The 23,686-nt window shown below is 40.0% G+C and overlaps 1 protein-coding gene across 2 annotated transcripts in view; it reads right to left on the bottom strand.

The window, feature by feature from the left end:
- The window catches only part of CPED1 (cadherin-like and PC-esterase domain containing 1), a 144,965-nt gene that overhangs the window by 99,292 nt on the left and 21,987 nt on the right, over window positions 1-23,686 (bottom strand). For both annotated transcript variants that reach the window (XM_014963915.1, XM_014963916.1), the window contains exons 4-5: window positions 12,706-12,812; window positions 10,761-10,836 (exon numbers count right to left, since the gene is read on the bottom strand). In XM_014963915.1, coding sequence (XP_014819401.1) covers window positions 10,761-10,836; window positions 12,706-12,812 — 183 coding nt within the window. The remainder of the gene's footprint in view (window positions 1-10,760; window positions 10,837-12,705; window positions 12,813-23,686) is intronic.

The raw sequence follows: 23,686 nt of genomic DNA, 5'->3' as shown, positions 1-23,686 counted from the left end.
CCTTCCAAGCTAAACTGGGATCAAAATGAACCTGATCTTTTGCCTTACATGCACCCTTTAGCAGGATTAAAGGCTTTATTAATCAAAACCAGACTTTTATTAATACAACAGCTCATGTTCAGATTATACTCTCATTGGCATCTTTGTGTTGTGTTACACATTTTAAGTGATTTGGACTTTTTAAGTGACTACCTGTTTGCTGATGGTACAGAGACAAAACAGACTACTCTCTGCCTACTTGGCTGCCCAATGAGAACAGGAATAAGCCAGTAAACTCCCATTAAGTCATTTACATAGAAGACTTTCTTCTGAATATGCCCAGGGAGGATAAATCCAATGTTTTTTCTTCCATTTCTGCCCTGTAAAGACACAGCAGCATTTCACTATGGCAATTTCCAGCTGTGAAGAGACAATGGCCACTCTACCATGGCAATTTGCAATGGTCTCACTGCAACTGCTCCTATGTATCACTTTAGTTACCTAACTGAAGTGCCTATATTGGCAAAATAGTATTTTTAGGCTTTGTCTTTAGGCAATAGAGAGAAAGACCAGTCCTTGGAGCACTAAGAGAAATAACAGTTCTAAACCGCTCTCTGAAGGGGTCTGTTTTTTCACTGATGATGCAACAAAACTAAGGTACTTACTTGCAGCTGCAAATAATTTCCAGAGTGTAAAGTTTGATCACACATCTTTGGTGTTCAGGCAAAACCAGAATTCAAACCATTAAAACACATAAAGGCCCTCCACAGTGCACAGATAGCTTCAGAAATCTTTTTTCTGATTTATCCTCACGCTGGTAAAAAGGCAAGACACAGACCTCTGCTGTTGCATCTGTCTATGGAGTTATGGAGCCAAGCCCTGTTCCCCTGTATCTTGGTACTGTCGCACGTCACACATCCATCAGGAACAGCCCAGCAATGTCAGACTCTGCAGTTCAAATCTCATGGCCTAGATCTTCAAACAGCAAGATACTGATCTGTTGACCATGAGTGGCATCACAGTCACACGAAACCCAATTAATCCCATGACAGCAATCCAAGCTACCCCCTTGCCAAGGCTGCCTAGGGGGGCAGATGAGAGAGAGACAGCTTGTCCTACCTTTGTGCCTACAGCACACAGCTGAAAGGAGGCAGAAGTGTGCTTCCAGAAGCTCCCTACAACATATACACCTTTTACATTAGGCTGCAGCTACGTGACACCGCTAACAGAACCATGCAAATAACAAGAATGACAGATCTTCTCCTCTCAGCTGATCATCTGTAAGCCAAATTATGTCAAAGGTCTGCATTTTTCAGCAATTGCTTTAGTTAAAATAAGCATAACGTTGAGAAAACAGGAATGCGCAAAAACTAATTACCTTATTTAAAAGAAATCAATTATTTCACTGAAAATAAGAACACGGAAACAGAGAACAGGTGTTCAGCTCATTACTCAAGAGAAGGAGAGCATCTTTTCCTTTTTAAAATATGATTTTAATTGTGTTGCTAAGGGAACAAGCAAGCCATATAGTATTAACTCAGAAGACAGAATTTGAAAAGAATGAGATCAGGTTTGTACCTATACCTACCCCTCTTAAATGAGTGTTTTAGCTGGTTTAGGAAAATAGAAAAGATTACTTTGACATCAATTTATTTCTCACTACCCAGTGAACCATTTACTGGAGCTGGATATAACAAAAAAAAAATAGTTAGGGACAGACAAAAAATAGAAGTGTTCTGAAATTCTGAAACCACGGGGTAGAAGACCCTTAGTATTGCCCTAAGTCATTGCAAAATGCCTCAACATGAAAAAAATGGAAACCTGCCATCTCTTGAAGAAGAAAAGGTTAAACAAATTGAGGGTGTTGGTGATTAACATAGAGAACTAAAAAAGGGGCAGTGCTTGTAAATTATTCCTCGTGCTATAGAGCATCCTGTTTGTATGGTGCCTTACGCATCTCTGTTGGTTTTGTGCTAGCATCCTCCTGGCAGACAGCCCATAGCAAGGTGGCTGGGAGAAGGAGAAAGGGGAGTGAACCTGTCACAAGGTGCTCGCTCCTTTGAGATGACACACAGCATTTGTATCATCAGGCAGAGCTAATGAGGGAGCGACAGTCCATCACTTTGGTAGATCTACTCCTGGTAATCAATGAATTCAATTATCATAATAATAAAGAGACGTCAGTAGCACTGAACTGCAGCACACTCAGCTGCATCAGTTCTCATGGCAACTCTTCACCTGGTCTTGCACTCGAAAGCAGTAACGCTGTTCATTAGAGCTGTAAATTTGTTAATCAACATTATCATCAATGAAAATTAGCCTGCAGTGCCTTTACTGTTTGCTGTAATTGCCATGTTTTTCCATCTTGAAATCACTCTACAAGCTGTTGTTAATTAACTAGTCCTTTTGAAGCACATAAATAACATCAACATTTTATAATAGAAGAGGTGAGGCAGGCTCAGCAGTTGATGTATGTCAGGCAGCCTGGGAAACCAAGTTAGGAAGAGTCTCAGCAGCTTAATGTCACATCCCGATTACATCCCCTCTTTCACAAATCCAGATCTTAATATCAGTAATTTCTCAGTAACAGACTCTAAAGATCAAAAGAAAAAAAAGAAGATGTAAATTAGAAAATAATATTTTGCCTTTTAAAGTGGCTATGCAGTAATTGAAAGGCTACACAAACTGCTGGTTTTCCCGAGGAGCAGCTGCTCTGTTTCAAGTAGCTTTTGCTGCCACCATTTGTGATGATCCAGTGTACAGCAAAGGACCTAAGGCCGGACACCTGCTTTCACTTAAAAAAAATTTAATGCTTCACTTCCTAGAAATTCTGGCTTGAAGAATGTTTCTTATGCTGACGTCTCTGAAATAGTACCATTGAAAACACCAACAAACAGCACCACTTTACCTCTGGCTATAGTGTTCTCCATGATACCATTTTGATGGGTAAGGAAGCCACTACAAGTTCTCAGCTGAATTCACACATTAGCCCTCTAACCACAGCAGTGGGTAAAACATAGATCTGAGACACAGGAACAGCTGGGGGGCACATGTGAAAGGGAGGTCTAAGATCCACCAAAGCAAGTCAACACCTCTAGATCAAAACAATTAAGCACCTCTTTGTCACATGAACTGGTGGTAGATATTGTTCTGTCAACTGCAATCTCTCAAAGCACCACGGAGTCAAACAGATCAGTTGACAACAACTGATATCCAATGCAGCAGCTACACTGACATCTAATGAGGCCTTTCAAGTATTTTACACAGCTATGACTTCTTGCTCCCTCTCCCCCCATCCCTGGCTCCCAAGTTATTTACTTTTCTTTGGCTCAGAGTTCTGAAGTGTAACATGAGATTCAACCCATATGCAATAAAGAATAGCTGATTTAAGAGTTACAACGTGTGGCTGAGCAAAAGGTTTACCGATAGCTAGAAGTACATTTGGACAAATTAAGACTTCCTGGAGCAAAGCCAGGTCAGCGTTGACTCGACTGCGGCCACGTGGACTGGTGGTAAATGGAATGCTTAGGTTAACAGGAACATCTGGTGATCTGCAAAGGTAGTGAATTCAGCAGAAGACCCTACCAGCTGAACTGAGTAACACTCAGTTGAATGAAGAGGAAACAGATGATGAACGAGAATGTGTTCTCTTTATCCTTCCTTTTATATTATCCTTTGTTCTTACAAGGAGGGTTATGATATGGTTTTGTTTCTTAAATATTAACTTAAATATTAACTCGAATAGGCTCAATAGATCAAATAGGCTATATTTTACACACTTCAAACATGGAGAAAGGACAAATAGTTGTTTAATGAAGCACAAGGCCAGAGACGGATGAAACGCAACTGAGGTGCTGGGCTTTGTCCTGAGCCCAGCACATTGTTAATTTCTTTCATAAAGGACATTATAAGCTTGGCACATTTGTACTTGCAGAATCTTCATCCAATTGCTTTTCTTTTTAAGAGGAAAAACATCACTTTAGATCATGAAAGTCCATTAATCCTGAAAGTGTATAAAGGAAAATTTCCGTCTTCGTAGAAGACTTCTGAACTTCTTTTTTTTTTTACATAGTGGTCATCTGTCTCTAGGAGGAGCCTAAATTCTCTCACACAGGAAAAAGGAGAATGACAGTCACCTCACATCATTTCTCAGCAGTTTCTGCAGCACAATATTCAGGAAGGACTGACAACAAGTCCTCTCTGCCTGCCTTGCAGGCTTGCTCTCTGACAGGGTATCTCAGTGTTAGAAGAACACTGAGAAGACTTCATATTGCATCCTGTGCTGGGGTCATCCATCTGCCTGACTGGTGTGGGATGCTGGAGCACAAAGAGCTTATTTCTGGAACAGACTGGGCACGCTTCATTGCTACAACCTGGTCCTCTACTGGTATTTACAGCTGGGCAATTTTCCAGCCTTTGTAGATTGAAAAGGTGTGTTAAACAGCTGCAAAGATTGCATCACATCAGGAGATGCTTAAAAAGCTTTTGTGGATTCTCAGGCAGACTTTCGAGCACCTCCGGGACTAGAGAATTTTGGTCAAAAAAAGCCTACTGTCCCGTACGTTTTCCTCAGTCATGTATAGAAATCTGCTCTGAGCTGCATAACCAGGAAAGTAACAGGCATTAAAAGTGCATTTTTTCATTTTTCAGTGTTGACTTTGGAGGATGGATGATTTCAGTTGAACTACTGCCATTACATGCCTTGAGGTCACTGCAGACTTGTCACAGAAAGCAGACCTATTCCATTTAATTGCCTCCTGTTATCCATTTGACCTATCAGATGAAAAGACTCTGAAACAAAGATAAGTACTCTCCTATGGTTTACACATTATGCCTTGAGGTTGCTAAAGAAAGAGGAGAACCTTTAACACTCAGTTTAATAACCTATGCATTTAGAAAAGGGTGGCTGTGAAACTCGAAGCAGATGCTGGGTATTTGAAGGAAGCCAGGAAGACTAGGGGCAATCCTGGTCCCCAGTGAAGTCCTGGCAAAATTTCCATTGATTTCACAGGAATACAGTTTCTTCCTTGATACTTAACACTTCTGTGATGGTTCTGACGTGTTATAAGCTTCATTTGTGATGTGCACATTGACGCAGGTTCAATATGCCACCCACTAATGGCTAATAATCTAGCTGTCCTTAAAAGGACATCAAAAGATGCAGTGATCCCTCCCCCTGTAATACAGTTAATCTCAAAGGCAAGTCACCCGGAATATTTAGAATGGAGAAACTTCAAACCATTAGACATTTCTAGGCATTTAAACTATCTAAAGTATATTTAGTATTTAAAAAAAAATGTTTATAGTAAAGCAGATGTAGAGGGAAAGGAATTTAAACTGTGAGTTGGAATGCACTGAAATTCCTGCTAAAAAAACCCCATGAAGTTTCACAGTTATAAAGACAAAATGATGATAGCGCATAATTTTGAAATGTGTGTGTTTGTTTATTTTCCCCTTTAGAAACATCAGCAAATACAGCTTCAGTTTCGATTATTAATTTACCATGGTTTTTGCTTCTCTGTTTTGGCAGGTGCATGGAAAACAGTATTTATTAAATACAGTGTTTGCTTCTTCATTCCTAAAGCATCCTTACGGTTAAAAGATAGGGGTGGGAGAGTGTTCAACATATTCCAGAAGGGCTGCTTCTTCTGTGTGCAGAAGCCTTTATACTATAACTTAAATTTACAGATAAGCTATAAAATTCTGGAAAAAGCAATTCAGTTGCTCAGTTACATGATTAGAACCCCAACTAGAATTCTGTACTATTAACAGGGTAGAATATAGAATAATATATATTATATAGAACATAGAATATATAATATAGAATACTATAGGCCAAGTAATTCATATTCATTTAGCTGTTTTTCTTCTTTTTCAGTTTCCTCATATTGGTTATCTCAGAAGTACATTTTTGTCCTATCTGATATCTGACCTTGTTGTAAAACAAAGAAAATCCTGCCCCACGTAGTTCATAATGAAATTAACTAAAAAAAATAATCAGATGCTGATTTTATTGGCCATTCTTGAGACTCTTCGCAACTTCAGTAGCAGAAAGGTGACAGGCACAAAACTGATCACAACTGGTGTACAGACATTTACAAGGGTCAGCTGGCAAAAGAAACACATTGCCCTGTGAAGAAGCATGTTTCTGTCACAGAGCTGTTGAATTATTACAACAGAAAATAAATTTAATCTATAATTTCTCTCTTACATAGATGGCACAATGAGGCTTTGCTTCCTCCCCTCACTTCATCAGGCTTCCCACTGACTCCAGAGCAACCCAGGGACACTGGGGACAGGCAGGGGTAGAGGAAAGCTGGAGTGGGGATAGTAAGACAGTAAATATATCACATAGTGAGAACACAGTCACATCTGGATTATTGTAGCTCTCCCTCCTACCCGGTTTCATTGTGATCGTGCTTATCCCAAGACCTTCTATGTGATTAACACCGTTGGCCAGTCCCACAGGTGACCAAGTGAGCACGCAAGGCTGGCAGACACTTACAAAGTCACTGCACTAGTGACACTAAAAACAAATGCAGAGGGGAGGCTTACAGCAGAAGTATTACTTTAAAAAGAACAGGTGAGCTGGATGGGTAGAGGAAACAGCGATGCATGGCACAGGCTGGGTCCTGGAAGCGATGAAGCAAGACAAGTGCCTGTGTGGAAAGACAGACTAACCTGGACTGCTTATGGAACAGAAAAATTAGGGAAGCAGGGCTGTAAGCATTCCCACTGCTTCCCCAGGCAAAACGTGTCAAAGAGTACATTTGTTCTGCATACATCAGTACACCTTTCCTGTGCCCTAAACTGAGGCTGGGCGGTTCTGCTGACATTGTGGACCTTAGTCCTCTCCATCTCTCAGCTGAGAGGCAGGAGGCAGCCAAGCCCAGTTGTAGCCACATCTGTGTTGGGACACTGAGTAAAAGCACCTGAAATCTCTTTGCCAGTCATTGTCCAACTTCAGAGGTCTTCTAGGTTTGGATTGCTTGCAGGAAGACTTCATTCACAGATCCATGCAACAGCTGCAGCCTTTGCTGACCTAAGCAATAAATGCCAGGAGCCTTCCTTGGTCATTCAATAACCATGCCAGAACCTCCTTGTGGCTCAAGTTCCAAACAGTGAGATTTCAGGAACCTGATTAAAAAACTGGGCCAAATGCCACGCAAAAGCAGGAGTGAAACAAATCTGCTCACACTGAGCAGCGAGCACTTCTCAGAGTCTTCCATACTGAATTTTAAGATCCATTATCATTCTTATGCTTCATCACAAACCCACTGCCACATGCACTCATCCCCCAGCAACTGCTTTCATCTCTTCATACGCATCACATATTTTTGCCTTTTTTGCTCCTCTAAATTCTTCCTCCAGTCTCTCTTTCCTAACTTCTTTTCCCAGCTTCTCTCCTGTCTCCTAAAGAGGAGTCGTCACTGGTATGTGTGTAATTTTTCCCCCCATACAGATAGAACCAGTCTGAATTTTCGGAGTGACAAAAAGATTTTTCTGGTAGAAAATACCTGGTATTTTCTACAACTCATTTTCTTTCCCATGTTGATACAACAGGGATATGAGAGGGGGCATGCTCTCTTATATACAGAACCTAGCAGCTTAAGAGTTCCACAACAACAAATACAATAACATTTTTTTTTTAGAAATAACCTTTACTCTCGTGCCCACTGCTTATCAACATCAACAGTGTCATACCCACAGTAAATCCAGTAATGCCATCCTCTCCAGCTTGCTGCCTGAAATTTCTTTCTACGATGTTAGTGTGCCTTTAATTAGATCACATAATTCTTAAAAAAGAAACTTTGTGTTTTCACTTTTACAGGAAATTGCTTGGCTCCTTGGGGGGCTGACTAAATGACAAACACAGTAATAACAAACCAACTGATCCTCTTCAACAAGAATTACAGAGAAGCCCTGTTGGCTCAAACACACAAGAGTGAAAGTACGTGACTGATTTGAAAGGAAACAAAATTCTGTGGGGAAAATACTGAAAACCATTTGTTCCCCAAATAATTTTAAAATTGAGGATCAGACAAATTCTAATAATTGGCAACTTTGCACTTGGGAAGAAATGTCTGTCAGAGAAAGAAGGGAAAAGAGCGGGCTTTATCAGATAAATGGAAGGGGAGGAGAGGATCTGAAATCTTGGCTCTTATGTAGATGTTTGCTTGAATTTTTAAAGTTTGCCTTTTTGTCCTCTTAACCTGAAATTTACCCTTCTGATTCTAATTTCACCTTCTGTGGGTAAATTTCACTAATAGTAAATTAGATGTCACATATGCAGTGATACTGAAAGGGATTAATTTCTGGATTGAGACACTTTGAGGTCTGGTCTATATAAAGATAACCCCCTGTGTGCCACCATCTAAGTTCCCTGTCTCAGTGGATGTTAGTGTAGTCTATACAGCCAGAATGGAGCAATTCAGCTGAAAGTAAATGCTCTTTTGGGCTTGATCACTCTGAAATGTATTTCTGTTAATTTTGGGAACTTAGATACCAAGCGTTAAATTCAGGTGTCCACAGACAGGCACCGACTGCCATCTAAGACACCATAGGATATTGCTCTGAGCCTCCACCTGCTGGACCAGAAAGACACAGGTTTTGTGCCAAATCTGCCCATCCTACTGGGCATCCTGGACTCTCCACGGCATCTCAAGTGACATGAGACCCTTGCATTGAAACAGCTATCTTGGCCACTAGGCCACACACTGAAGTGCAGACACCGAGATTTAAGAAATGGATTTTTTTTAATTTTTTTTTAAACTTTAAGACACTAAAGCTAATTTAGGTTCAAAATCTTTTTTACTGGTAACTGAAATGTGAGGAGTGGACCTTTTTCTATCTGACAGTCCTTATAGAATAATCCTCCATTACTCAGTAGGTAGGACTCAGACCCCTGCTGCCAAGCACACATACTACTTTGATTTCAATGGAATTTCAGCATCAGCCAGAATGGCTTTTCTGACTTTTTTCCAGAATGCCAGGAAAGCACTAATAATATAAGTATGGAATACGATGTTTGCAAATGGCCCTTCCCTAAAGAAGTGAAAACACCGGACAGCTTAACAGACCGCATACACAGTGGCTTGAACCACAGTTTATGGACACCAGTGAAAATGTGCATATTTTAAGAGGAAAGCTCTGTGTGTGGTGAGTGCCTCTTGTGTTTGTGGTTTTGCGGTAGCAAAATAATAAAACTACCGCAATTGGCCTTTCTCCAAGTAGCACGGCAAACCAATGTTTTTTAAAGGCAGTCTGTTGCAACATGAGAAGGAACTACCAGTTCCTGAAGTGCTTGAAATTTTTGGAAGTCTGCTCAGGTTTGTCTGAAACTGGTACTGTATCAAAATACTTTCTAATTCACTTTCCAGTGCAAGGGAATCAAGGCACTAGTCATCACTGAAGACATACTTCAAACTCAGCTGGAACAGAATATACCACTTATCTGCTATAATATGACTTCATGATAAAGAATCCTCATGGGACCCGGATAGATGTTCCTTATACTGCATGTTCCTTACGATCGGTTTTGATATTTTACTGCACTAGGAAAATGGAAATGTCTAATTTAAACTGACCCTCAACATACAGTTCTTTAAGGGAAACACTTCATGGAAGTTTTAAATATTGATTAATCTTCAGATGAAACAGTAAAAAATTAAAAGGGAAAATATGGTATGCTTAGGTTAGAAGCCACCTAACCTCAACTTCAGTCAAACATCCAAGTGTCAGGTATTCAATCTAAGCTACTTGTCTAGGCTTCATTTACAGTCAGTGGTGACAGGTAATTGGGCAGTAAGTACCTGCAGAGGGTAATTCAACACACCTATTTTAAACACCTATTTCAGGATAAAATGAGTAAGTGTTTGAAGGTTCCCCTATCTCTCCACTGGCTTAAGGAGAAGACTAGAATACCGGTGCAGAAGATACCTGATTTCCAAATGGTTAATCCTTATGTGCTAAATATAGCATATATATAAAAGGTGAAAAGAAAGGTGGGGAGAGGGGATCAGACCAATCAATCTTGTATATTTCTCTGCAAACAAAGCTAAATACTAATGGAATAAATGTGGGGTTGGTTTTTATTGTAATACAAAACCAAAAAGGACAAGATTATTTATAAGCAAAGTTTATATCGAATAGATCATAAATCCAAAGTAGCACTGATGTTGGATATTTAGTGGTGTAACTGAGATCAGAATGTGTTCCTCTGTAGTTTAAATACACCTAATATGGTGCACAACAGTTTTTTCCAGTTTCTATTCAAAGCTGAATTTCACCCATAGTAAATTAGAATTCTCTGGCAACTGGCCCATAACCTTTAAACTTTTCTGGTTGATGATCTTAATACACAAAGGCTTTTTATCAGTAAACTATGTCTGGATGGGAACCAAACTCTGGCTCCTACTCCTTCTCCATGCCACAACATTTTTGTAAAGCTGAACAAACATATTACACCGAACCCAGGGCTTTGAAGTGTAAACACCAATATACTATATTAACATGAAACAGTCCAAAAATAAGAGACTTATAGCCAAATTATTTCAGCAGTGTGCAATGGCTAAAGAAGGCGGTATCTTTGCCTAAGAAGATACTGCATAACTGTAATTTGTATTTAAGTGGTGTCTGAAATTGTTTCATTTTTCCCCCCTATGCATTCATGACTAAAAATAAAAAGGAACTGTAAATCTGACAGTGTAATTTCAGAGATTTCCTGTGACAACTGTTAAAGGATCATCATCACATACACAGATTTGAAGAAATTAGGTTACCTGAAAAGGCTTTTGTTATCTGGCATAATCCCTCTTTTCTGCAAAGGAAATGCTGGATTTCTGGAAGCAGATTTACCTGTACGTAAAAAGAGAAGCATCAATGATTTCATTCTGAAAAATGCTCTTTTTCCTGGAGCCTTTAATAAGTTTGTGTTCAATTTATCAGAGACACCTCATGTGCAAAACTCCTGCCAGTGTCAGTAGTGAATTACAACTTTGCCATTCCTGCAATGTGGGATAATGAAGTTAAAGTTTGGGCTCTTCCTCCATGGCCCATCACAAAACAAAATTTTAGACTTACAGCTCTCCTCCTGGCTGCTGAGTTTTCACCCCTTCCCTGCCCCCGTTCCAGTTTCTTCAGCTTCTTTGTTCACTGCCAGTTATCAATCACTGCCTCTCACTGCATGGAAATAGCCTATGCCTCTTGAATTGCTGTGCTTGGGAAGAGTGGTAAGCTAACCTGGCTAAACCACATCCAGGCTCTGCAACAAAGAACTGTGTTGCACCATGGTATGGACGTGCCAACAGCGAGTAATGTTAGTCCAATATTTAAAGTTATCCGGAGATACGGGCCATCTGGTTTAAGTCCCTGCTGTGCTGCAGACTTCCTGAGGGAACTTGGACAATTCCTTTGATCACCTTATGTCTCAGCTATTCATGTGTGAAACTTCTGAACATTGCTGAGTGCTGTAAAGGGTTATAATATTGCACAGTATTACAGGCTCAGATTTGATAATATGGGTAGAATAAGCAAAAAGCGGTTTGCACAAGCCTGGGGTGTTTTATGATCTGAGATCTGAATCCCAAGCATGTATATTTCTAGCAAACTGGAACTGCTATAAAAATTTCCTTTTGGTTACACTTAGATAAGGCATCCTGTCCCACAGTAGCCCAGTGTACATGCTCCTACCTCTAACTTCTGTGGACACACAGTGGTTTCTGCATCCTCGTGAACTTTATACTTGAACTACATACCTTTGAAAAGCAGCTCTTTTTTCCTCTGTCCCTCAGTTCAGAGTCTATAGTTTTGGGTATTACCACTATTATGTGTTCCATTGTACTTGAAATATAAACCAAGCTTTATGTATTCAGTCACATTTTTCCAAACAAAGCCCTCAGTTTAATTCTCTTGCATATTTTCACCAACAAGTCAGGTGCTTATTTAGATATTTGCATATCTAAGGAACCTAAACTGTGCCCACAACATATCCAAGTGAAAAAAAAATATATATATCCTGAAAATACCAAGATCTATTGGCACCACTGATGCTTTGGACTGTGAATAAGCAGATTGCAGTTCCAGAACAAGGAACTCCCATGAAGGCCCTGGAGAAGGACACTGGTCCAGCTCACACATTATCAATTGTAGGAGCACTGTCATTGTCTGGAGAGGTGCCTAAATATGTTTACAAAGGAGCATTAGATGAAACTCAATACTGATATAAGATGTGAAGCCTAAATTAGTCCAGCTATCTTCTCTTTATGCTTTTATTCTGAAACATTGCATGCATTGGCTAGTTGTTTCCCCCCATTTCTAAACTCTCTTAAATTTGCTTTTGACTTCTGTAGGCACTTTTGCTGCCTGATGTGCCAGTTGAGGGTGGCCAAGAACGCAAAAGTTCAAACTAAAGAAGAGAAAAGGAAAACTTGACACTCAGTTGTAAAAATGTGCAGTATTCAAACTGAAATACATCCAAAATAGTGTACTATGTCCAAATGAGAAATTCCTTTTGATCACTGGGTGTGATATAAAGAATGAAACATTGGTAACTGACAAGTATTTCTCAGTAGATAGGAAACCTGAAAAAACTTTTTACTTGCTGTTAAAGTTGCTGCTGCGGTATACAATGAGGATCAGATACTTTTCTTTTTATGAGTGAGTGCTGAAAATTTGGGCTAGCCTTGTCCTGTCATTCCCCCAAAGTATAACACAATACTCTCGTACCTTTTGGAATAACTCTAGATGATGGAAGTCATCTATTTGAATGCAGCCAGTACCATCTTTTTTTCTGGAAGATAAGCAGATCAAAAGATCCCAAGGGCTTATACCACCTATCAGGAAAGAAAAAAAAAAAAGTGTAGTGAGAAAGAAAATGTCATGCAATTCCTATTTGAACCAAAAATTCCTATTTGAGACAAATCCTGAAGAATAGCAAACTTTTGGAGCACTAATACATTAACAGCTACAGGTGACAGAAGGGAAAAAGACATCTATTCTTCTATGAGTCACTATCACAGTTCAGGCTTTGGAACCATATTCAGATATTTCACAGTTGGCACCTCCTGCTATACCTGCCTACTGATGTCTAGTCCGCAGGTGTCTGATCTGTTTAGCATTCAGAAATGAAAAAGTTTGATAACATGGTGCTGTTTTAATTTGTTCTTTTTTCTGAACTCCTCAACACAAACACTTACAAAGCAGATCCATGATATGCAGTGTGATCTTCTGAGGTCTTCCACAATTGATAGTAAATCTTACAGGAAGTAATATTGGTCAGGCTATTGGAAACAGCAGGAATTTCTAGCCTGAATTTTGGTGTAGAAGCTTTCTAAATATTAGACACTGCATTGCCAACATCTAGACCTGGTGTATAAGTGGGAATAAAGTTTCACTGAGCAAATATTTAGCTTCTGAGCTACCTCTGATTCTTCCTTTCTGGGGCAAAGCAGACCTGTGAGACCATGGGATTCTATTATCAGGAAACAAGCAAGACCAGAGTCAGAGATGGCTGCCTGAAGAAGAGACAAAACTAAATTGCACCAACAAAAACACCATTACAGATTAGAAGATCGTGGAGTTTGCCCATATCACAGCAAGTGATGTGGTGTAGAAATGTCAGTGTAGCTTCAAATGAGCTTGGTCAGCTCCCTGAAGTGGTTATTTGATTTCTTCCATATACAGCCTTCATAATCTGGACTAGTTAGAGATGATGGCATGTCTCAAAAGATTAACAGAATCATTACATCGATTGAGGACACCCCGAATACATTCATTAAAGGGTAAACTATTTCAGTGACAGGATGACAATTAGAAATGAAGAACTTCCAAACAGCAAGGGCAGCCAGAGCAGCTGTACAGCATCCAAGGCAGGGTATTGCATTAGGCCAAAGCTCTCTGCAGGACAGCTATTTCAGTGAACTGGTTGGTTGGTTCTTTGTCCCAAGGCTGGGAAGATTAAATGCATTTTATTTCATTTTATGTTATCCATCTGTGATACCTTCCTAATTTTATTAGATTACCCCCTAAATTTGGTCCCACCGATGGCCCACAGAGATATTTATTTAGGCTGATTTCCCTCTCCGAAATGTAATTTTTTCCTATCCCAATAACAATTGCAAATGCCAAGCAGGGTGAAGATTTCTGTTAAGGAGATTTAACACTCTGTTTACATTAAGCACAGTAATGAACTGATTGTGCAGAATGGGTCCAGGACTATGAAAGTAACTATCAGTTTTTAAATGTTTATAAGCAGTGCAACAAAGCTGAGGAGTTTAATTTTCGGTTCCGCTGCATCCATTACTGTAAAGAAGCCTTCAATTTCACATTACAAGAAGCAGTATTATGGTATAAACATAATTAAGGCATGTGAAATTTCAGCAAGACAGATTCACTATATGCTTCTTTGTGAAAGAAACAAACAAGAACCTGCAGGCAGATAAAAATGGAAAAGATAGCAAATGAAACATTAAAGATATGTACAAGCAAATACTTCATTTTGGTGCAAAAGACTGACAGTGTTAACAACCTACTCGATGACCTCACCATCTATGTAATTATCAGATAAGCAAGATGTTATGCCTTTGACTAGCAAACACCTTTGAATAAATCATTATAATTACATATAAAGCACAATGCCTAGCTGTGTACAAATTGAAAGGGAGCTGGAGGGAACTCCATTTCTCAGAAGCAGTTCATTTCCTTCCCTTGTTTATTGTTACACATCCTGGCCAGGGATGAATTTGATCCCTGACTCGAGAGGATATGCCGCACTGTGTATCATGTGCCTTTAGGACACAGCAGTGATCGATATGAATGTACCGAAGAGAAGAAAAGGAAAAAGGGCCCCCAGACCCCTGAGCCAGTGCCCAGGAAGTAGAACAGATAACTGCTAGGAACAATTTTTCGGGAGGGGCTGAATGCCTGTCATTATTTGTGTTTTCTACTTAGAGTAATTAGATATCTAGCCAGTTATTTCAGCACAGAACAATCAGAACTGAAACAGGCCTATTTATAGAAAACAGGAGACTTCCTGTTAGAAAAACAGCGTACACCTAGTGCTGTCTCTCAGATTCGGGCTGCCAGAGCAGTCTGACTTCTATTTAAATGTATCAATACATTCCTCATGAACTACACTTGAAAAAATGTTCTTGGAAAACAAAAATGAAAGAGGCATGTGTTGTAATATAGCCCAGAAATTGCCCATGTCATTCCTTTCACAGTTCAACTTCTTGTGGAATATTAACATCTGTGATCATAAGACCATGCATCTGTCTCCCTTCTGTAAACCTGGTAATTATAAAACCCAGTGACAAGGTGCTAGTGTTATTAATATTTCGGTAACATCAAGTGGCCCAGGAGAAGGATCCCAAGCTGTCAGGCACTGGATTTCAACACTGAAGATGCCTTTCACAGAAATTATGTCTAAAGCAAAACAAGATACAACGTGTGAGCTAAAACAGTCCACAATAAAAGAGAAAGGAAGAAAAAAAGCGATAGTAATAATACATGTCATCTGCATTGAAACAACTAGTGTTTCAAAATGTTTTTAGAGATATTTAATGAAGAAAAATTAATAATGTCAATATTATTCCATCTTCAATATACACACTGTTTTGCTGGTTTCCTACAGACTTCACATCAGAAGTGTCTTTGACAGGACACTTGCAATGAATGGCTAAAATGGTTACTTCATGAAAATTTAGCTATTTGCAATATGCAAATGTTTTTTTTCCATCTAAAGGGCTTTGTCTACAGCGGAGCTCAGCATGCAGGAGCTGTAGACCACTTAAACAGTATGAAGTCCCACCTCACGGAGATGATCTCTACTGCTTCGTATTATTTTGTGTTTGCAGAAGACACGCAGAAGAGCGGTAACATCTTATGATGAGAATATACAATTTTATGTTCATCTTCCCTCTGAGCATCGTTTCAAACCAAGATTTTTAGTTTAGCCTGTTAAGTAAGGCTTTGCCTACACAAGGAATGTTCATCTGCAGAATTAAATCTTATTATGCAGGCAAAGTAAGCTTATTGTGGATTATGCTAGCAGCATGATTTTATTCATCTGCGTTTTTTTAGGCCAGCTCTTCCCTTCTCTTCTCCTCCAGTCTCTGTAACCCCATCTTACAGTCCCATCTTAAAAAGCATTTGTGTACCTGAGATATGTATCTCATTTTTACCTGAGAATATCAACCTGAGCTGCTAATCCAAGAACCAGTATTACAGCATACTTTGATTCCAATCCTCTGTGACCACCTTTAATTACTCTCATTCTGAATGAGTCAAAATACATGCTACACAATTTAGAGGGCAATAACTTTCAACTGAAAATTGATATAATGTACAAATTATAATTTTCACCAAGATACTGCTGTTTTCATTGGCTTTGACCCAGACTTGTTACTTGGAATAATTAAAATGGTTAATGTGGAAAAATAATCTAAATGATAACCTAGGGAGAAAAACAAACATGTTTTTTAGTAGTGGTGGAAATAGCAATGCAGAGACCAATAAAAACATTTTAGTTTTTCTAGAAAAATATTCTGCAGAGAGGTTTTGTATTCAGATATAGATCAAAGTAAACAGAAACAAAATGAGAACTGCAGGATTTAGTGGGGTTTTAAGCTGACAGCATATACATTCTCTTGATAAACTTCAAGAATTTCTAAAGGCATTTCTAAAATGAAGTCATCTTATTCTTACCCTTGAAGTTCTCCCCATGAACTATAGCATTAGAGGCTGGATTTTGCAGGAAAACTGTTAGATGCATGCCACTCCATGGAGTTTTTAATCTGTTGTGTGTATACACAGAAAAATATTATTTGATTTAACCAAATGAGTAAACTCAATCTCGATCTCAATACCATATCTTGAAATTTCATTTTTCAGTGTTAAGGTCCCCATCCTGAATTTTGAAATGCAAGAACTTTGAAAGTCAAACACAATTTTCATCTTTTATGCTCATCTTTCTGTACTTCATTCATTCTGGGAAATGAAAAGGCTGGCAAATGAAATGAAATTAAATGGAAATGAAATTTTTGACAGATTAACTGATTTAGTGAACAAAGGGGAAATACTAGCAATGAAACAGCTTTACTTTAGTAAGTCTGTAGACACTGTTTCCATAAGATACCTGTCAGATGAGGCACAGCTATTTGAAAAAATGAAAGTACAGTATCAAGGCGGATTTCTTTTTTGTAGCAGAAACTCAAAAAACCCACTGTACATTGTTGTGGGTTTTTTTCATTAACAAATTAAATCATGGAACACCAAGTGCAGTTACAAAGAGCAAATTCCAAGATGAGGGGAAGCATAAGCAATTTGGAAGACGTGATCAGAATTCAAAAGAATTTTGACATATGGTCCAAATTCAACCTAAGGAAATTCAAAACAAGTTCAAAGTGCCATAATTTGGAAGGAGAAATCAGATGGATAGGTACATTTGGCCAGAGAGCACTACCACAGAAAATTATCAGATTCATAAACTGTGTATGGCTAAACAACATAATATTTTGCAAAAAAAAAAAAAATTTTTCAAATAACTTTTGAGTTGTTGGCAAAGATTTCTAGGGACTGAAACAGCGGAACCCCCCCCCTCCCTTTAGAACTGCAGTTTGATTTTGAATTGCCTGACTCTGGACGCTGGCCTGGATTTTATGCCCCTCAGCAACTCAGAGGGCAGCACCATCAGGCAGGCTGCGTGACGGGCTTTGGGGAGGTGGGAATTCTACACCTCTGAAGATCTGAGCTTCACTGATAACGCTCCCAGGAAAATTATCCTTTGAAGACTATTTCTGGTTATGGCAGCTTGGCTGTCTCACTTGTGCAAAGATCAGAATGCCGCTTGTTGGACTGAACGCTCTTTGTTAACAATACGGCCTTTTACAAGCCTTTGATATCACTGTTTCATTTGTAGGGCTTTCCCTACAGGAATGGCTCCCACCTAGGTGTGCAGGGATTTTCCCCTTAAAGAAGTATTTATTGGAAGTATTTTTTCTTATGGCGTAGTTCTTGATAGTCATGAGCTACCACCAATTTGAACTCACAACAAAGAAATGGTAACTCTGCTGTGTGAAGACAGTGTAGGAAAAGACAGAGAGGTTTCTGATATTTTCTGAGCTATTCTGGAAAGCAGCTGTTCACCTGTCCACAGGAAAATCTTTTTCTGTTTCACGCGGCGTGCTCCATGCTACTTGTTGAGAGTGACTGTACTCTGCCATAACACACAGTCCAGTCCAGCAAGCACCTGCTGAACTGACAAATTAGGCTGAAATGTTTTGGCACATGAATTGCAGTGTAGCATTATAAGTGTGAAAAAAAAAAGAAAAAAAAAAAAAAAAAAAAAAAAAAAAAACAAACAAAAAACAACAACAAAAATATCCCACCCGAAGTATAAGGCTGAGATTTTTGGATGCAGTCAACTCATTCACAAAATACTTTGTACAGTTGCTGTATGGCTGCCAGGGAATGACAGCAGGAATCCTGAGGTCAGTCACTATTCCCCCCGGTCCCCTTGAGGATGATCAGTGTTTTATTTTGGCTCAGCTGCCCCCTAAGAGGATCTGGAACGCCAAGGGAAGCATTCTTTGCAGAGGAGAGGCTGGTGTGAACCAAGTGGAACCAGTCTGATTCTAAGGACAGCTCATCTGTCCCTCAACAGCCTAGTACAAAACACTGCCCTGTGCTCAAGAATTAATGCACAGTCACATCTGCGCATTTGGGGAGTGAAATAGCCATTTGAAGTCCTATTACAGTGCCTCACCCATAAAAACAGGGTAATGCTTGATTATTCTGTACCTCTGCTGCAAATACTATGGAGAGATGTTAGGTCTAACTACAAATGGGGAGGCATCATGCTTCCACTCTTGTCTGGAAAAAAAAGAGAGAGTTATTTTATTACTGTTTCGTTATATAAGGAAGGGCTGGGCTGCAAGCCTGCTTCTCTTGGCAATACAAAGCAAAAATTTAAAAGTACAAAAATAGCTGAGTGTAACAAGACAAGAGCTACCTGTCTCTCCCATAACTTTTCAAATGTGACAAGATGTTTTACTTTTTTGACCTGGTCTCAGTCTCCAGAACTGCCTTGGACCTACCAACCAAGTCAGCCAGTAACCCTTCTTCCTTACTGGAGTAGTTGATAATACAAGGCAGATTACTTTCTCTAAAAGAAGCAAAAAAAATCTATTTCAGTCATAAATACAAGAATGGAGAAGAGAGAGGACAATCCTTTCTCCATTTATGTCACATTCAGTCATGCAATAGATTACCAATACTTTCTTTAATAAATAAATTACCCTGCTTTTAAGATACAACCATGAAAGGATTTGCAGACCTGCAGCGAATGATGTAAAGCAGTGTTTTTCAATTTGCAGGTAACTGTCTGTAAGACAACAAAAGGTAATGCACAAAAAAATTGCAGTATTATTAAACTATACCCATATATTTTTCTGTGCAACCAAAGAATTAGCAGAATACTGGAAATAAAAGTAACTAAAGTACATTCAAAAATTATATTATAGATGAGAAGAAGAGTATTGCAGTATGGAAGACAGATGCATTAGACAGTTCTTAGTTTATCGGGGAGAGACTGTGACAGGCTAAGAATAATTCTCCACTGAGTTGTATTACAGATTATAACTCTAATAACCTATAGTTTTTATCATGGCATAATCTGTTAACTCAAGCTATGAAAAGATGTTGTCAAAATACTTTCTGAGCTACAGTAGAGTGCAATAGCAAACAGAAGGAAAATATGTCATCCTGACCCAGCAGCAAACACATCAGGGCAATTCAAACACTCAAGCCTGTTACTCCACTTCTGTGCTTACTCGTCATGCTTTGGGTGAATATTCAGATTACTCTGGTATGCTCTCCACACATGGGTCCTTTCTGCATAGCAAGCCTCAGTGAAACAAAAAGCATCTAGTAATCCAATACGGTACATTCGTATGCAAGCTAAAAGGTTCATATCCCTGGCTGCTCCCAAATGCTGGAATTCTTGCTCTATGCATATTTAATACACCAGGTAGGCTACCACAGTCAAAGCTGCTAGATATGTTCCTCACTCACACAGGAAAGCATTTTGGAGCTGAGATGGAAGTACTTCCATCCCAGAGGAAGTACTTGGTACCTCGTTAAAGCACATAGCTGTCACAGATCTGCCAAAGCTCACCTAATCTATCTATGTAGGTGCTTCCTTACCTGCTGTGAAGGTGGAAAAAGAAACTGACAGAAAAGCCAGATTGAGAGATATTAGAAACAGGCTACTGACAGTGGACTGGGACGTAGAATCAGGTGAAAACTGGAAAGAGAGGGTATGCATATGGGGAGGAACGGGATGCAGCTGAGACATGTAGGGATCAGAAGAAACACAGGGAAGGCAGGTCTATAGTTAAGGAAGTCACTATCCATATGTCCCATCTATAATAGCACTGGAAAATTTGCAGAGACATCCCTGCCCTGGTAGCAGGGTTTGGGACCGAGCACGAGGCGGCAGCACACCATGCATGGATCAAAGAAAGTCAATTAAAATATTACCAGATTTTCACACGTGCATCCTGCTGAGAGAGGAAAACCCCACTGCTTCATGTCATGAGGAATAGGGCATTCAGTTCCCCAAGCCTCGGCTCCACCCTGCTCTGTGCCAAGGAAGAAGAGTGCCTGACACAATTGCCTTTGGACAGCCCTCACTTCTACCTGATCCAATTTATTCTAACTGGTAACTTTTGGGACTATATCCAGGAAAGAAGTTCTTATCCCTGTTCCGTGCACCCTGAGGCAAAGTCATGTGAAAAAGCAGCATGCAGTCATGAAGTGGAAGGATGTATCATGAGCAAGTGACTCAAATCAAAGTTGAAGAGTGCATGGCACAGCTTATGCGTATCTAATTGTGTGCTACTTCTGTGCATATATGCTTGCTCTGGTCTGATATTCACAAAGTTCTTCAAGATCTCCCCTGTTTATTATAAAGTTATTTTATTTAAACTTCAGATAACATAAAGAAAAGTAGGAGAGTCCCAGGGGAGACTCAGCCCCAGTGCCCATCACCGTGAGTGAACGGGAGCCCAAAGCACCTTGTGGACCTGGAGAGGGGGGAAGTGCATTGCCCAAGGGCTTGGGACCCATTACGAAGTGCACAGTAAGAGCATTTCTCAATAGCTTATTATGGGCTGTTTAGTGGAGGATCCAAAGATGGGGAAAAGGAGGTATCAAGGTGGTTTGAAGAGGAAAAAGCATGGGAAAAAGAGGAATAAAGGGATTAGAAGGGCTTGCCATCTCTAAGCAGTGGGCTGGTTGCTACTCGTGGCTGGTCATTCCTGTACCAGGGCAGTCTGTCCTTTCCTCCCATTAAACACCATTGGCAACTCTTTTCCTGTCTGTGGGGCTCTCTCATATGTGCATATATGTGTGCGTGGGTGTCTGGGGCTCTAAGTGCAGACCACGGAGGGGGAACAAGGCTTGGAGGCCCATGTGTCCATGACGGCAACAAGTACGTGTGTGAGCGCTGGCAAGCGGATGAGGCCATGGGTGCTGTTTGTGAGAGTGATGAATGTGTTGATGTGTGTAGCTGGACGTGTGTGTGTATGTATGTGGTGTATAGGTGTGTCCATGAGCCAGCTGGGAGCACATGCTCAGCTTCACTGCTGGTTGGGCGTAAGGGCACAGCTCTGCATCAGCCTCACCTCTGTCAGGCTGCCAGATGTGGCAATCTCTGACTTGGATGAGTGTGTTCACAGGAGCTACAACCAAAACAAGAGGTACTGAGGCATCTTACCCACTGTTACCAAGCCTGCTGATCCTGCTACTCTTACAAGAAGGAGCCTGGGTGTTTAGAGAGGCACACAACAAATGGAAAGAGCTCAAGGCTGGAGATCTTTCACCCACCAATTAATTCAGTGGGTGATTCAACAGGAAAGTAATGCCTGGGAAGGAGTTCTTCCCAAGGAAACCAAACTGCCAGCTTGAGTATACTTTCCATCCTGCCCTTCACCCCAACCTTTCTACCACTCCCACTCTGCAACAGGACAAGAAGAACCTGAGCTGAGAAGCCCTCTGCATGACAGCATTAATGAAAATTTATCATGGACTTTAAAGGGCAGAAATTGCGTTAGAGCTGAGAAAACAGTCTCTTCCCTTCTATGGATATAGAAGAGCCTCAGGATAAGCGGCTAAGGAGCAGATGGGTTTATTTGTCCTAATGTCCTGTCTTATTCTAATTACAATTAATTAGGCTAACAATTGCAATGTTAAAAGTATGGTGTTTGATCACCTAGGCAAGAAAAAAAGACACAGATTTTAAACTCTGAATGGCAGGCCTTGATCACTTCATTTACAGCACTCAGGCATCCTATGAACCCTAATTAATGTGTCAGATTCCTTAATACCCAAGACACAGGAAACAATCCGAATACTGAAAAAGAGAAGCTTGGGAATAGAGGCAATGGCTAAGCTAAACAGTGTCAGTACACAGGCTCAACCGCTGGCCTGCAGTCATCTGCTGTGTTTGTTTTCTTCTCCCTGGGTGGCCACGCAATGCCCCAGGAGACAGCTCAGGCCAGTGACAGTTCACAAAACTCAGTGAAGAGCAGGCCACCTTCAGTCAGGGGAAAAGAGTTTAGACACACGGACATGAGCCATACTGCATCACTTGTCCTCAGGACCTGGGAACTGACCCGTTGCATTTGTGAGTTAGACAAAACCACACAAGACAGTGATGCAATAATTAAGTCACAACTAACGTAAGGGAGATTTCCATCTGTACCCCACAGATCCTGTTTTCTATGCAGCACCCTACGCTGCCTTTCAACTCTATCCACCTGGCATGCCAGGAGGTAATGAATGTCGGTGATACAGGCATCATCATATAAACCATGTAGAGCATCCGTGGGACATGGGCTCTAAAGCAGAAGTTAACATTCTCTCTCCGTACATTTTAAGAAACGTAGGGTCAAACCTCTTGCTTTTGAAGGTCCACAGATGCCGCTTTGTTAGATTTGCAAAAAAAAAAAATGTGTACTGTAACATCTGGGTTGTAAACCAGATGTGATATGATGTTGGGTAGAGAAGAAAAAAACCTGCTGCTTTCTCCTACCCCACACGCCACCCTGCCATAAAGAAGGCAACCTGACTAGTCTAGAGGTACCTCCTGTGATAGTACTTTCTTGAATACTTCTTTCTTTATATTCTTAGAGCTTTCTCCAAAGGTCTTCTAACCTTTTTTCTAAAGTCATTCATTCCAAGTGAAAATGGGGTTAATATGTACCAAAATCTATGTATTAAAGTCCTTGTCTTCAGCCTCTTTACAGACAATTACTTCAATTAATTTTTTTGAAGACTGACTCTAGACAGGCTCCAGTGATACCTCACCTCACCATTTAGACAGACAAATACTTCTCGATTTGGTCCGAAATATCTAGGTCTTGTTCTTATTTTATCAGCCTGTTTAACAAAGTACTTGGGTATGCTGATAGGTTTTAAATTTTATCTCTTGTAAAAATATAAATAAAGAATTGTAGCAAACAGTGGGTTTCTTCCAAATAAAGAAAAAGTGGTTTTGTCTTATTTTACCATTCTATACTAAAAGTCCTTTTTCAAAAAACTGAACGATTGAGCTGTATTCTAGCTGTCACATCTAAAATAACTGTGGTTCTGCCACATTCATCTTGCATTTACACAATGCAGAAGAAAACTCAGTATATTCTAACTA

This window comes from Calidris pugnax, unplaced genomic scaffold, assembly GCF_001431845.1.
Source record: "Calidris pugnax isolate Ruff unplaced genomic scaffold, ASM143184v1 scaffold44, whole genome shotgun sequence".
NCBI classification, from domain to species: Eukaryota; Metazoa; Chordata; class Aves; order Charadriiformes; family Scolopacidae; genus Calidris; species Calidris pugnax.
Note: the sequence above shows the minus strand (reverse complement) of the source record. Positions and strands in the feature narration are given on the sequence as shown.